The sequence below is a fragment of the Drosophila gunungcola genome (assembly GCF_025200985.1).
Source record: "Drosophila gunungcola strain Sukarami chromosome 3L unlocalized genomic scaffold, Dgunungcola_SK_2 000005F, whole genome shotgun sequence".
In the NCBI taxonomy this organism is placed as follows: Eukaryota; Metazoa; Arthropoda; class Insecta; order Diptera; family Drosophilidae; genus Drosophila; species Drosophila gunungcola.
Window position 1 is genome coordinate 4605325 of NW_026453180.1, and position 15966 is coordinate 4621290.

At 38.2% G+C, this 15966-nt stretch overlaps 2 protein-coding genes across 4 annotated transcripts; both read right to left on the bottom strand.

Annotated features, from left to right (window-relative positions):
* Window positions 1-2863: 2863 nt before the first annotated feature.
* On the bottom strand, window positions 2864-8428 carry LOC128259138 (uncharacterized). 3 transcript variants are annotated; one of them, XR_008268030.1, is made up of 3 exons: window positions 6767-7592; window positions 6351-6414; window positions 2864-3122 (listed from the first exon to the last, which is right to left on the bottom strand). XR_008268030.1 is itself a non-coding variant. In XM_052991333.1 (3 exons), the coding sequence occupies exons 1-3, from the start codon at window positions 8148-8150 to the stop codon at window positions 2864-2866; spliced, it is 351 nt and encodes a 116-aa protein (XP_052847293.1). In that variant the 5' UTR covers window positions 8151-8428. The 3 variants fall into 3 exon arrangements, 1 of the variants encoding a protein (XP_052847293.1); XM_052991333.1 differs by lacking the exon at window positions 6767-7592 and adding an exon at window positions 8123-8428; XR_008268029.1 differs by lacking the exon at window positions 2864-3122 and having other exon boundaries at window positions 5956-6414.
* Window positions 8429-8873: 445 nt separating this feature from the next.
* On the bottom strand, window positions 8874-13154 carry LOC128259136 (protein extra-macrochaetae). Its single transcript, XM_052991332.1, has 2 exons — window positions 12264-13154; window positions 8874-10079 (listed from the first exon to the last, which is right to left on the bottom strand). The coding sequence occupies exons 1-2, from the start codon at window positions 12861-12863 to the stop codon at window positions 10044-10046; spliced, it is 636 nt and encodes a 211-aa protein (XP_052847292.1). The 5' UTR covers window positions 12864-13154; the 3' UTR covers window positions 8874-10043.
* Window positions 13155-15966: the final 2812 nt, after the last annotated feature.

A 15966-nucleotide genomic window follows, 5' to 3' on the forward strand; every position in this document is an offset into this window, starting at 1 on the left:
AAACACACACACACAGCAAAATATTGCAAACCAAAGCCCACGAAAAAAGTTGAGAAAAAAAGAGAAGTTATGCCACGCCGGTGTTCAGCAAATTTCAATCTCGGCTCAAAGGCAAAATCCTCTCAAGGGGAACCGAAAAAGCAAAACATAAAAAAAACTGAAAGAGAAGAAGGTTCGTTTTTGGCCTGCACGTGCAGCATTGAAATGCGCCGCGCGTTGGACCCAAAGGATCTTTGCCAAAAACCAAAAAAAAAAACCAAGGTAAAGGAGTAAAAGAAACCCAGCCGAAACCAAATGAATTGAAAGAATTCCTTGCGGGGCACATGGAGACTCATATTCAGTCCCAGACTGCGACTCAGACTGAGATCAGCTCCAGAATCGTAGTGCACTCAAAAAAAAAAGCCCATTATATGCCCATTAAGGGTGTGTAAAGGATTAGTATAGCATTTTTGTATTAGTTAAAATTAACAAAAAAAAAAAAAAACGTATTAAATAAACCAAACCAAATTAGACATTTTTAAATGTCAATATAACAATTCAAAGAACAGCTTAAATAGAATCAGACTTTAACTAATTGCGTTCTAGATATGGTTTAGATTGTCATACTTGGTATCAAATATTTTCGGAAACTGATAAGTAATGTAACTAATGTAAGTAATAATGCCATTTCCTTTTCCAAGGCCTAATTTTCTTTGAGTGTAACAGTGCAACTGAGCCCCCGAACCTGGGCAAACCTTCGACGAATCGTCTCAGATCAAATGGTGAGATAGCCCTGGTCGACGGATGGACTGAATGACCGTTCTTCGCCTCGTTTTGACCAAAATGCGACGACGGAGAAGAAATTCTTTGGCTTCGCTCTGGCCTTTTGAATTTTCTGCTTGCCTTTCTGTGTGAATAGTTTTCGGGTTTCGATCTTTTTGCGGATTTCGGTTCGCTCTGCTTTGTCGCTGGCCTTTTGTTTTTGCGGCCTTTTGCCAGAGAAGAGGTGGCCCTATATTACGATTTGAATTTCAGATTGAGTTTTAATAGCCGCAGCTCAGCCAAACCACACCTGCATTTGTTGCCTTCTCTTGGCAGTTTTTGCACTGCAGTCGCAGGAAAAAGAGACGATGCCGATGCCGTCTAGATTTGGGCTCGGATCTTGGGGTGTGAAGTCTGCACTGCGCATATACGGCTAAGAAATTCAATTTCACGCTTCTTTATTAATTGGCCAAGCTTTGGGCAATCGCTTTTCCCCCAGCTCCTTTCATTTTCGGTGTGTGGATTTTTGGCCGCTTGCGTTAATGAGATTTTTGCACTGCGATTATGAGCCAAGATTTGAATTGGGTTTGGTTTTGGCTTTAGTCCTCGAAAAGTGTAATTCGATTGCCGTTTGAGATGTGCCGACTCGACGTGTTCCGCCGTTGAACGGCGATGAAGCGTTAATTAGACAAGCGAGATGGCTGATAGACAGGCGGCTAAAAAATTGAAGGAAGTTGCTGGAAAGTTAAGAGCAAAACATGGTGATAAAAAAAGTGTTTGGCACAAAGTTACCAAAAGAAAGTTGAAAAGAATAAAAAAAAAATTGTACTTCTATTAGGCATTTTATAAAAAAAATGAAATTATTAATAATACAAATTTAAGAATTTTTTTTGTTGTGTTTTAAACAAATTTGATTTGCCTAAAAGAAACATGGGATACAGTAGATCTTTTAAAACGTGGTCCATTTCGTTGAATAAATGTCTACTAAAAATAATTTTTTTATTTACATATCAAAGATATGTAAATTTTCTAAATGCTTTTAACATTTCGTAAGCAAATTTCAATAAATTTTCGTGCCAGTGAAAATGCAAACAGAATTCAATAAACATTTCCAGGCGCTATCAAAATGCTTCGGCAGCTCAAATAAAATGGTGAAAAATCAATAAGCGAATGCAAATGTTTATGCATAAATTGACGCACTGCAGGCGTTGCGGTGTTGACAACAAAGTTAGGCAAAAACTAAAGACGCTGCAACGTTGTAGATGTCTCATGAAATGAAAACCCAGCCCCCCAGCTTCCATTCTCTATACAATTTCGCAGTGTTGGCGGCATCTCCATACATTTTGGCAGCTACTGCGGCAACGCGTGAAAAACAATATTTATGGCAAACAAATTTCCATCCATCGACAGCAAACAGCGCCGCAACGCCAACGTGGATGCAGCTTTTGGAGGTGTGCTTGTGCCGGTGTGTTTGCAAGTATATGACTGCAACTGCCATATAAAATAATTAGGCAGTCAGGGGTTAATGGCGGCAGCGGCCGGTGGGTTATGAAGGCAGGGGGCAGGCAGGCAGCCAACTGAATGTCAACGTAAATTTTGAAGTCTTTGCCGGCTAAGTGCGTCCATCAATGGCTCCATAAGTTTGGCTTGGCGGCAACCTAAATCAATCCTCAGACTCAGTACGGTGCACTCGGAAAAAATATATCAAATTTAGGGGAAACTGTTCAATTACATTTAAAAAATCTTCAAATTTGTTAGTAAATATTTTAAATGCTTTTGATTAAAAGTTAAATATGTAGTATTGGAAATAATATTAGTGAAACATAAAAGAAAATTAATCAAAGAAAAATGTTTTTTAAAATCTATTTATTATAACATTATCTTTTGTTTATTTTATTAAAACATAAACATTACAACATTTATCTAACCGCAAATTATTTAGTAAATATTTTAAATACTATTTATTATAATTTTTTTAAACTATTTTTAACGATTTCTAATAAACTTTATAATATGTAAAAATAAATTCTAGAATAGATTCGAAAGCTGAAATATCTTCGAATTTATGGATAGATACAAATTCTTCTTTGTTCTTTTAATAAGATTTCAAAATTTATTCCCTTTAAGTGAAGGACCAACCAAATTCTTCTAGTGCAGCCCCCACCTTCTCATTTGGGGGCCTCCAACATAATCGTAAATTATATGCGAAGTCTGTTCCTTCGTCGCCATTTTTGGGCATCTTTGGACCGCTGCTCTGACATGGCATGACAAATGGCAAATGTGCGACGGAAGTTGGCCGGAGTATTGAAGTCCCGGCTTTGGAGTCGGAGTCTCTTTGCAAACTTTGGAGCTGGCGGCAACCTTTGTGTTTCGGGGGCTTTCTGCAAATAGAGGAAGAGGTTTGTGGCATTTGTGACAAGCTGGCTGGGTTTCATTGATTGCAAATTTAATTCGCCTCAGCGGTGACAGATAAGAATCGCATCGCATATCGAGTATCGAATATCGAATATCTGATGGCCACGCCCCACTGACTGGCAATTAACCTGGCCAAATCGATCGATTCTGTTTCGTATCTTAAACAGAATTTGTATTTGCTGATCGCAAGCCGAGATAACGCGTCTAAATAAAACCAGCCTGCGGTGCAAGACCGAAATTTATTGAATTTAATAACGCGCCAAGTTTATCGCAAAAAGTTTTTGTCAATTTAACAAATTGCAGCTACAACAGCAACAGAAAAACAGAAGAAACAAAAAAACAAAAAAAAACCCAGCCCGGCCAAGCCCCCGTGAAAAAGCGTCGGAAAAAAGCCAGTTGGGCAGGCCGACAATGGAAATGGAATTGAATTCCTAGACGGCTAATAATGTCTTTGTGCACAATTGACGGCCAAGTGGACAGGCGTGCAAATGAATGCGAAACTCTGGACCCGCACCGCAGCTCGGCAAAAGAATTATGTTACGATCTGCAGCAGGATCGCAGGGGGAAACTAAGGGGAATCTGGGGGCTAAGCTCTGGTCACCGGGGAGCGATATCGCCAAGATCAATGAATCAATTAGCAAAACGAAATGAAAATGAATGAAATAACCAACTGCAACTGCAACTGCATCGGCAGGAGCCCGGTCAGTATTTATTTGCGATTTTTTAACTTTTTATTTGGCTTAAACATAGGCAAGGCGTGGGATGGCATTTATCATTGTCGGATTTTCGGCTTATGTTGTTTTTCGCTATTAAGGGGTATATATTATTATATTATAATGCTATCAGAAAGGACCCTCTTAGAATGGCCAAAATTATTTACAACATGTGAACCAAAATATGTACGACTTAAAGTTGGGATCCAAGGCTTTAAGATTGCAGTGTGATACTACTTATCCTTATATATTAATACAGGACCAACTTTAAGATGCATACCACTTCGAAATAATATGGAAATAAGAAAATGTTTAGGTTGAGCAGTTTAATTTTATCCAACTGCCAAAAATTTTGAAAAATTTGTATAAAGTTTACTTTAATGCAAGTTTACTAAGAATTGAACGACAAACTTTTAAGGCTACGCACAGAAATTTGAATGGATTAGGCCGAGATACAAAGTTTTTTCAAGACATAAAATAAATAATAACTCACAAGCAAATGAGTTTAATACGACACGAAAGCAGTGAAATAAATCAAAACTGTTGGGATATGTAAATAATAAAAAATATATTTTAGAGTATTTATAACTTCAGTCCTAAGTCAATAATTTTATTAGTTTGCAGCTGCTGTTGGTGGTCTTTGATATTACTGTTGTTGCTGCTGCAAGTTGCTGTTGGCTGTTGCAGTTGCTGTTGCCGCTAAGCGTTGCCATGTTCCCCATCGCATATCAATCTCGGCAACTCGGGTGGCGCATTAGTCAGAGCCTCAAGGCAGAGGGAAAAAAATTGAATAGCAACAATTCAATTGGCGATAAGGAATTGTGCATAATTTTATTTAATTTACGGCTTGACACTCGCCGCGAAGTTCGTCATCGATGGCGGTGGGCTGTGGGTTTCTGTGACCCCTTAGCTTCTGCGGCAGCGCCAGTCTTTCGATCAAATGTCATGCGGCAGCAACTGCAACAGCAGCAGATTTTGCAACTGCAGCAGCCGCACCTCTCGACCATTGTCATCGCCATTGTTGGTCGAAAAGCAAAAAAGAAAAACGGCGGCTGAGCCTTACCAATCTGAGCTGTCATTAGGCCACAACGCCACCACCCCCTTTCTGCACCACAGCCACCCATGACAAACCCATGACAAAGCCACAATGGCTGGGTGACGCAGCTGAAATCAATGCTGCCCAGTCCTGTGACTCCCATTCCGAGCCATTCCCATTCCCGATCGTCAGCTGCCAGCCGTCCGCTTTTCTGGCCAACTTCCGCCAGCTGTTGGAGTTCGGCTGTGGTGGTGATGGACACAGTTTAAGCTTCCGATTCGTGCACCTGACTCAATCCCCAACCAAACGAATGAGGTGAAAATATCAGGGGTAACCATAATGGATATTACTATCTTGATAGTTTAAGACATTCAAATATGGCAAGCAGAAAATTAAAATAACTAAGAACATATATTAAAATGAATTATATTAACATGCCATTGTTAAAATGGTCCACGAGTTAGTTCACAATCTTTCCTCTAATTAAAATTTATTCAAAATTTAAACATCAATCAAATTGTTAACATAATAAACGATGAGTAGAATGACAGTCTGTTTACAATGTCATATTTAAAACGATGACAAATTACATTATTAAAATAACAATATTAAATCAAATCAAAATCTAATATAAATAATAATATAAGAATTTTTTTTAAATATGTTAAGTAAACAAATAAAACATTAAAATTTAAAGAACGATTTGATTCCAAAATTATAAAAACGCGTCTTTCGACGGAAATTAAATTTAATTAACGTAGGTTTCAGTACGAATTTTATAGAACTTAAAATAAATATTGCTACCATGTTGCCCACAACTGTGTGCTTACAATGTAAACAAAGTACATATGTTCCCCAGTCCTGACTTTGTAACTCCAACATCGACTTGGTTTCGATTTCCTAATTCGCATGGAACTCTCACCCAGTTTTTCCGCTTTTCCCCCGCCACAAAGACAGATGGCCGCTTCAATTACACAAAAGTCAGGCGGTTCGGTTCGGTTCGGTTGGGTTTGGTTCCCCGTAACCCCTTAACCCCTTTTCGCCCCACCTCGGCCAGCTTAACCCACGAAAGTTGCTGAGCCGTGTCCGCGTTGCTTTTATACATTTGTATTGCTAGCGCTGGCGTTGGTGTCTTGACTTTGTTTTAGTTTTTGTTTGCCGCTTGTTGTTGCTGTTGTTGTTAAGCGAAACAGGTGCGTTTTGCGTTTTGCAGGTGTTTCCCAAAAGCCACCACCAGCAACAAAAGCAAAAGCAAAAACAACAACTGCAGCGGTCGCGGACTGTTTAGTAGTTACGCTTTACCGCTAGTTACACAAATTGCCATCAAGTATTACCGCCTCCCCCTTTATGAAACGTCACCCCCTCATTTTAACCAGCGGCGCCAGTTGCTCATGCGCATTGTATTTCGTGTGAAAATCACAATTAAATGCGATTTTTATGCGCACCTCGCCAAAGTCGTCGGCGCTGTTGATTGTGGTTTAGCTTTCATTTCGGAGACCTCCGTTGGAGCTGGAAAAAAGACAGTTAACCCTATAAAAATCAATGTTATAATTATAAAACAGTAGACATTGACAGTAGAATATGAATGAGATTAATTGGCTTATACTTATACTACTTATAATGCTTTATTAAGCCAAATGTTTTATGATTAAGACCTTGCAAAACTACTTACTTTACGTTTCGATTTTTAAAACAGATAATATTTTAAAAAAAGGCACATATTTGTCATTATTTACTGAACGTGCTTTGGAATTGAAAACAACCTAATTAGATACCTATTTCAGCACCTGAAGTCATTAGGTAAAACAAACACAAACATATTTTTTACATTATAGTGGAAAAAACGAATATAGATACATACAATGAGGTAATTAATGGCTTTGACTTTTGAAAGCCAAAATACATTAAATCACTACGAGATGTGAAGCGATAAGTTCCTTAATCCTTTCCATAATCCCCCTGCGATCTCAAGGGGTTAAGCTGGGGGGAGTTCGACCAGCTATCGGCCCGGCTTCGTTTAACACTCGGGAGCTCGGCTGGTTCAGGCTCAGCTGTCAGCTGCGTGGTTGGAAATGTCAGCTTGACAATTATTATGTCAAAATTTTCCGGCACGGCCATTGGAAGGCTGAGTAGCCGAACCGAGGCGACGGCATTCGCAATCGCGCAGTTGCCGCAGCTGTTGACTGCTACACGAGTTTTTATGGTAATTCAAGTTTCACTGATTTCTCGTCTCAGCGCAGTCGCACCCAAAAAAAATATCATTACATGAGAGAAAACCCGAGACTTTTGGGACTGAGAAACAGCGACTAAGGTGAGCGCGGCGCACTAAAAACCCCGCGAAAAGCGTCTACAGCCCCACAAGCCTCTGCAAACAATTAGTGCATACCAGAGTTTGGCTCGGAATCAGAGATCATTGGCCCCCAGAACGGGCGTCGTCGAATAAAACGCACTGCTACACAGAGAAAAACAAAAAAAGGTATATTGAGAAAGATGGTACAAATAAAGATATGGAATAAAATTACGAGAACATATGCCTAAAAATTATTTTATTAATACAAAGAAAGATATGAAATTAAATTACTTATAAGATTTGTAAATACTCTTATAAATGTAACTCTATTTTAGATTTATATAATGAAACCTTTAAATTGGTTTAAGCTTTTTTTCTGTGCACAATGAATGTCCCCTATAGACAATGCATGTGAACACCAGCGTTTTTTCCATTTGCCTGGGATTTTATTTTAAACGACAGTGCATACCCTAACAAGAAAACAGTTTGGCGGTTTTGGTGCCAATGGAACGGGGAGTTTTTTACGATAAAATAATTGCTAAATTAATGGGAGCCATGTAATAAATTTTACTTTATCTAAGATCTGTCAAATATTAAATTTTACTTTTTTGTACTTAATAATTTAATAGGAAATGTTGCTACATTATAAATTTTTTTTACTTTAAAAATCAAATCTAAATTAACATAAAAATCGGGTAGATAAATAAAATAAAATAAATAAAAGTTGATTACTGTGATCAAAAGTGCTTAATAATATCATCTTATCTTTATAATTTAAGCAATTAAAATATAATGATAAAAAGCCGTTGTTTGTTATAATCAACTAATGTTCTTAAATATTTAGTCAATAATTTATTTTGTAGACTTCTTCTAAATACCAACACATTCAATAACGTTTGTCTTTATGACATTAATCCATGCAGTAACCTGTACTACAGGGCTCTTCATAGAGCATCCCAGATTTGTGGCCGCCACGGAAAATCGTTCCGTAGCTAGATATTTAAAATGTTTCTCTTGTGTTTTGCAGGGGTCTCCGATCCGAATTGACATTTGAATGGGGCGGCTGGCACCGAGTGCTCCGAGTTGCGAGCTCCGATCTCAAAAACAAACCCGAGACTATATAGTCGCAATTGCCAATTGGTCAATGCATTGTAGTTGCAATCATTAACGCTAATAGGCCAGTAGATAGCGGGAAAGAGAGGGAGAGAGTGGGAGGGCAGGCAGCTGCGGGCAAAAAAAAAAACCAAAAAAAAAAAAAGAAACCAAAATTAAATCCACACCCAAGTGGCCAGGAAAACGAAATAATAGGAGAAACAGCAGGCCAAAGTGAAGGAAACAAATTTCTCAACGGAAATTTTCTGTCCACAATTCGCACACGTGTGCAGGTCGAGTTTTCCACTAAGGGCCCTAAAGGCCACTTTACCTGGGAAAACCAAACCCCTAATGACAAAGGCGGCGGCTGCGTGAGAAAACTCGGTCGCCCATGGAACTCCGGGGGTATTATCATCCACCTTATTGTTCTGGTAATTCGTTGCACTTGTTTACATGGGAAATGGTTTTTCAACAGAGTTTTCCTGCCTCCGGCTACTTGTCTTCAGGTAGTTACTCATATTTCTGGTAGCTTCTTGTAGTTTCGTAATCCCCCATCTTCCCAGTGAAATTCCATTGAGTTTTTTGATTTTTAATATTTTTAATTTTTTGCAATTTATTAAGAGCTAATGTTGGTTTTTTCTTTCTTTTTAGATATATATTTTTTCGCATCATCATCAAATGTTTTCTTTTTCTTTCACATCATGATAGAGTTTTAACCATCGAAATGAGAACAAACATATGTAATTTCGATTGCGGATCAAATCATAATTAAAAAATAGCATAATTATGCTAAAAAACACTTTGTACAAAGTATGCTACAGATCACAGAACATATATTAATATATATTTATAGGTTTTAGTGTATATCTGGTAATTACTATTATGGATTATACGTTAACGTTAATTCGATTAAAAAAAGAGGAAAACGATCCAAGGGTCTCGGAAAAACTACAAAATGAGGTGAGTTTGTGTGTGTGTTTTGGGTGTCAGTGAAAATTAGTGCCTGGAAATTAACTTTCACAAAACTTAAACACTAAATCGTACTCAATATAAATTAATGAATTTGAATGTGTGTGCTGCTGAGTTGGTTGTTCTTGTTATTTATTGGCTGTGGCTAATCAATAATAGGAAAAATTCTTCATTGATTAAAATTAATAGGAAAATCATTGTGAAAGAAATCATATAATTAAACGTGCTTACAGTTTTGTTGCCTGTGCATTTTGTTTTATTTTTATTGCTGATCTCTGTTTGCTTTGCATTAGTAACATTTTTTTTCTTGCGTTGTTTAAACCAAAACAAAACTAAAATTAGGAAAACAAAAATATATATGTGCTTTAGTGTAATTTCAAGCGTTAAAGAAAAAATTAAATTGTTTAAAGCTTTGCCAAGTTTTCTTCTTCCATTCATTCTTAAGCGCCATCCTAGTTGTAATGTTTAATAATTAATCATAATTTTTACTTTCTTACGATGCTCTAATGCTAGGTTTTTGTGTTGTTGTGTTTATTAATTGTTTAAACTAAACTCTGTCGAGCCAAAAAGCGAGCTCTCTTTCTCCCCGATTTTTCCAATCGCCGGGAAAATGAGAGTTGAAGAGATTCGCCTGGGCTGTAGTTTTTCTTGAGAGTTACACACACGTTATATTATGCGGAGATCTTCACACGAAGGTTGCGAGTGGAGTTTTGACTGTACTTTAATTATGCATTTAGTTAATAAGTTTATAGGTTTTATAGGTTTTCCCGGCTGGGCGTTTCCACGCTTACGACTGCCTGCTGTCTTTCTCCGCATTCAGTGGCTAAAACGATAGACAAGAAGGGAAAATTCAAATTAGTATTTATGTCTGGTTGAAGTACAATAATTTGTTTATTAGCTGTATTTATTTCGCCATTCTATGTTATCAATTAATTCGCTGTTTTACTGGCTGTTGCTTTTTTTTTTTGTTTTGGGGCACTCGATGAGAAGATGATGTCGATGAAAAGAGGGGATGAGGCAATAAAGAGGCGCCAAGAAAATCAAACGAGCTGTCACTGAGCTTTTGTTGTTTTCTACTCATTTGAGTTCGTAGGCACTAAGAGAAATTTACGTGAAATTAAGAATAAGAGATGCTGAGACTGAAATAAAAATAGAGAGTGGAGTAATTTTCCAGAAAAATCAAAAAGTATAGGGAAACAACCTTAATATATTTTAATGTGAATTAGCTGATATTAAAAATAAAAATATCGCATGTTCCCTATGGCTTTTCTCGCAGTGTCTTATGTTCTCTTCCCCTTCCTTAGCTCTCTTACTGCGAGGGGGCGGGTACTGCAAGGGGGGCAGGATCCGTGGGGGGATACAATGTAGAAAGCGACCGACTGGCGACTGGCGCACAGCTGCGCGAAAATAAAAAAAAGAAACAGCAAAAACAACTGAAAACAACCCACAGAGAGAACATTTTGAACACGTGCATTTCTTTTTACAGTTTTCTGAGTGCCCCCATGTGTTCTCGTATGTGTGTGCGTGTTTTCGAAAGAATTCTCAGATGGTTGTTGTTGTTGTTGTTGTTGTGTGGTGACACATCATACAAACACAAAAAAATATATATGTTTGTGGGCTGCAGATGTTTTGCAACAAAAATAAAAAATTTATTACGCACCAAGTGAGAAAAAAAGATCTTAGATAGATAACTTCAAAATGGTAAACGATCTGAAAACCAATGCAAACATAGAATGAGATCACCAGCTGGAAAGAAAGGAGGCCCGAGTTCAAAACCCATCTGCGTGATTTATAAAAAAGGGCTGTCCACCTTCATAATTAATCAACAATCAGCGGATAAAAAATTAATAACACTTGCCGGGGCCACCCAGCCGAGCATTTGTTCGAAAAATCCATTGAAAAAAGCTCTTTTGAACCTGTTTTTACGTGGGTCCTAAACAATTTTTTTTTGCCAGCATCATCAATAACCGACAAAAAAAGAAAGAAAAGAAGCTGCTCGCGCTAATGAAGTAAGCCAAAAAAACTAAATAAAATAAAAATACGAAGACTGATGATTCCCCAATTTCAAATTCCGTTTTCAAGCTCGCATATACGTGTGTGTGTGAGGCGAGTGTGTGTGAAATAAATTTAAGTATCTGCAGGTGTTCATTTAAAACATCACAACAACAGAAAAAGGCCGCGAGAAAAAACAAAAATTAACAGCTACGTATAGGCAATGGCAACACACAAAAGAAAGAAAACGATGTGTGGCGACAACAACCGCAAAACCCATACAATCGCACAGAGACAGTCTGTGAAATGTCTATAAAAACCGAAAATGAAATTTTCGGGTGAACTCAAGAGGAGGCTACGAAATCGGGGAAGGTCAGCGGCGCAGATTTATTGTTGTCGAAAGCCCAGTAAAGAAATTTTACAAGATTGGGGCCAAAGAAATGGGCCCCTCGGCTCGTCTCGTCCTTACGAAAAGCGAAATGAAACAAAAAAAAACATTTGTCAATCGCCTTATGAATGAGGTCACTCGCAAAACAACAACAAGTAGAGCCCCGATCACTTTGACACTCAATTGTCTCCTATATTTGCAATGCAAATGTCAAACAGCTGCGGTCAAAATAATGGCATTCAACAAAAACCCAAAAACTGCGGTCATAAAACGGGTAAAACATCTGTAAAACTTTGGACATGGCGTTCCTTATCTTCATTTTTGCAATTATTTGTGCTTTTGCCTGGAGTACAAACTCATAAACACTGTTTAATGTTCGATTTTTCGGAGTCGTAAGAAATTTAAAATTAAATACAAATAAATTTTTTAGACTGCTTTTATATTTCTAAATTGTTTTTAAGACTGTTGTTCTATTTATTAAAAAAAATGTCAATGTTTTCCTGTTCTCATTTTTACTGATTTAAAAACTTGTCCGGAACCTAATATTTTTGCTAAAATTTCGACCTCCGCTGTGCTCATCTGCCCACTTCCTATTTCACTCTTTAAGCAATTTGTTTGTTAACTCACCGTTGCTAAACTGTTGGACAGTTGCTGCTGTGATTGCAGTTGTGGCTGTTGCTGCTGCAGTTGCTGTTGCTGCTGCAACTGGAGTTGCTGCTGGTGCTGCTGATGAGCTGGCGCCACGAGGAGAGTGTTGGGCGTTTGGCGATCGGTGAGCGGGAGACGGGCGGCGGGACTAGAGATTTTCGCCGGCTGTTCGACGGCCAGACGCTGGGCGAGAAGAACATCCGGATCGACGACGATGTCCGTTTCCGCTTCCGCCGCCTCCACATCCGCATCCTCCATGTCGCTATCCTCGTCCTCATGCAGTCCATTTACCGCCGTCAAAGCGGCCGCCGCATCAAAGTTACCCATCTCGGGATGCGTTTCCAGCTCGCTCTGCAGATCGCATATGTAATCGATGACATGCTGTATGATTTCCAGCTTTGTGAGCTTCCGATTCTTGGGCATGAACGGGACGAGATCCTTGAGCTTCGATAGATACATCTTCATCTCGGCATTCTCCCCATCGCCGCGATGCGTGGGGTGGCGCGAGATGCGCCCGCTGGCATTCAAGGCCGGCATTCCGGAGGCACCTGTCTGACAAACGGCCGTCAGGGACTTCATTCTCGAGATGATCGCTTTACGCTCCTTGAGTAGAATCTTGGCGGTTATTACACGGTCGTACCGGATTACTTGCTGCGAGGTTCTTAAATATTGGTTTTGCTTGTTTTTTTTTAAATTTGATTTTGGTTTCTCTGCGAGTTATTTGGCTTTGTGCTGCGATGCGTTGCTCACTTCACTTTAAATTTTCTCACTCTGTCGAAGTTTGTTAAACGAAACACTTTAATCCAGCGTGTTTTTCTGCGTTTGCGTTTTTCAATTTCTATATCTTGTTTTCAGCGAACGGTCGGCACGAATGAGTACATTTCGCTCAGAGCGCTCGCTTTTATACTCGCCGAAGATCCGAAGAGCGACGATAGGCGGAGTCTACGCTCTCGGGTTTCGTCGGCTGCACAGAGAAAGGTGGTTGCGGAGAGAGAGAGAGAGAGGGAGGGAGAGAGAGAGAGAGAGCCAGGGGAAAGTGCTACTTGAGAATCCACCATGTGGATATAACTATGACTTGAAACCGGATTTTTGGAGAGGGGAAATGTAGAGTTTTCAGAGGTCTCTCCATATCTACAAAGGGTATTTGGATTTTGGATATTGGAGAAAGAATTCTGAGTCTTGAGAATCACCACACATATTCTCGACACTTGAAGAACTTAAATTTACTGGAGATATTATCTGGAGAGTTTGGACTTTTGCAAGATCTAGGGATCATGGTGAAAAAGGAGTAGTGGTCAGGATTATTGGGGAAAAAGGTATATGTCGAACTTATAATACAACAAATCCATCCACATGGTATAAAGCCTTGGATTCCATTTCTTGAAAAGTGGGACAAAATGATACAGGAGAAGTGACTTGAACTTTGTGAAAGAATTTTATTTAAGCACCGAAAGTCACAAAATACATATTTGTAATAAAATAAACGAGCTAATTGTTTAGGTTAATAAAAAATTTGCTCGAGAAATGTTAAGTCACTTATTTTATAACAATTTTAGCATCTTTAAAGTTAGTTCTTCGTGGTCCCCAAATCTGTGGAGTGGCTTTAACATCCACAGCCGTGCCCCTACAAATCTACAAAGTTGAATTCCACCGTAAGTCTCAATGGCAGCTTAAAACGAAAACTCTCAACTTGTGTAGACTAATTTCCCAACTTGCTTCACCACCTTCCACAAGATGCAACCCACAGACTGCAATCCGAAACTAAGGAGAAATACCAAAGTACCAAAATTTCCCCTGAATTTACCACAATCCACAAATACTCACCTTTGTAGACCCGGCTTTTCGTGGTACTCTTTCCAAAAGTCTCCAACAAATCGAAATAATCTCTACAAGATGCAACATGCTCGGGTTTCTCGAAAGGGGAAATTGGTTTTTGATTGGTCGGCTCCTTTTCTCAGCTGAATTGAGAAAACCCGACTATTTGTTCTCAATTATTTTCCCGTTCTCTTTCTCTCTCAACTGCAATGTTTGTTTTTCTTTATTCTCACATTTTGTGAATGAGCATGAAAATGAATGAAAAGTGTTTTGTGGGAAAAGGAGGTTCCGCAATCAAAACGAAAAAGCGAAAAAGACAATGAGAGTTGCTAAACGAGGGCTTGATTAATTACAGAATGAATATTAAAAATTATTCCTGGGTAATTTGATTAAATCGCTTTAGGATGGGGAAAGTGAGTTAAAAAACATGTGTACCAAAAAATTTTCGGAGATTTAAAATTTAAATAAAACATCTATGGAAGGCCTTATATTATATTATTATGTAGAACATAGCCAATAAATATTCGTATTAATCCACTAAAAAAATAAAAATATAAAACAGGAAAATGATAAATTTTTTATTTATTTTCAAAGATATATTCATAAAATAATTTCAATGCATTAGAAATAAATAATGATGTCACAAGGATTGTATATCTATTAATATTTATTAAATAGCTCCACTCTAAATATTTCTAATACAAGAAAACTATAAATTTTTGATTAATTGTCAAAGTTTTATTGATAAAATTAGAAATAACATGAAGATGGCATCAACAACTCAAGTGTATAAATTGAACGTAAACAGAATAAAACGGTAGTCTTTCAATTTGTCATAATAATTCCAAAGAAATATAAGCTTTCTTTGCCTCCATTCAATAGAAAACTAGCCGTTATCAATGGATTAAACAAATTCTTATTAACGAGTTTCCAAAGCAGCTAGCTCGGCTTATCTGAATCTTATCTTAATTTGGGTCTACGACATCTTGAACACTCATAAGTGTTCGAGGCGCCTCGACTTTTCTCCCACTCCTAAATCGACGAGAAGTTGCAGGGTTTCTGGGCAAGAAATTCACGATCATATTACACACACATGAGAGGCCAACGACAAACCCATTGAGGAAATTGTGGAAATTTTAGTTAAATGTGAGCGGGTGCGTCGTTGTTTGTGAAAAACGAAACGTCTCTGGTTATCGTCTGCGTTAGAAACGGTTTGAATTGGTTTGCCTTTTATTTTTATGCGACTGAATGGGAGACATGAATGAACTTAAAGAGCTTATATTTATTTTGCTTAGGCTCTCGTGCCTTTAAATACTGCGATCCATTGGCAAGTTTCCGTGGAAACTCAGTTCAGGAATGTCCCGAGATATGTTCTTGGAAATCGTGGGGACAAGGTGTTGCATGAAATACAACAGAAATCCATGTTCCATGTCAAAAAAACTAGACTCGAAAATAACTGAAAAATGCTAGCAAAAAAAGGCGGTCGAGTTCAAATTTCCCCGGGGAGCACAATGGCAAAAAAATACCGATCATAATTTTATGACCGCGCAGCAGCGGCAGATTTCAGGAGACTGGAACGGAGCTTACTTTACGACTTGCGAGAGTTTCGCCTGAATGACAAATGAGCAGCACCGCCGAAGAACGAACCAACAACAGGTTGAGAACAGCATAAAACTCTGGAAAAAAACAAGACAGCCTCCTATAATACGTAATTTAAATACCCTTTGTTTAAATGAAAAACATTTTGGATTTCGAGGGTTTAAATACTATGTTTTTAAACCTCAGAAACCTAAAACTCATTACTTTTTGCTTAAAACCTTAAAAACAGTAAATAGTTCCAGAATAACCTTAAAACTAACGGGAATAT

Excerpts from the sequence above, each read along its gene's own strand:
- LOC128259138 (XM_052991333.1), bottom strand. The coding sequence starts at position 8,150 with ATGCTCTATGAAGAGCCCTGTAGTACAG. Across the intron at positions 6,415-8,122 it reads TGAAGAGCCCTGTAGTACAG|CTCCAACGGAGGTCTCCGAA; the intron begins GTTACTGCATGG and ends TCTTTTTTCCAG. Across the intron at positions 3,123-6,350 it reads GCGCCGACGACTTTGGCGAG|AAAGCCCCCGAAACACAAAG; the intron begins GTGCGCATAAAA and ends CTCTATTTGCAG.
- LOC128259136 (XM_052991332.1), bottom strand. The coding sequence starts at position 12,863 with ATGAAGTCCCTGACGGCCGTTTGTCAGACAGGTGCCTCCGGAATGCCG. Across the intron at positions 10,080-12,263 it reads TGTCCAACAGTTTAGCAACG|CCACTGAATGCGGAGAAAGA; the intron begins GTGAGTTAACAA and ends CTATCGTTTTAG.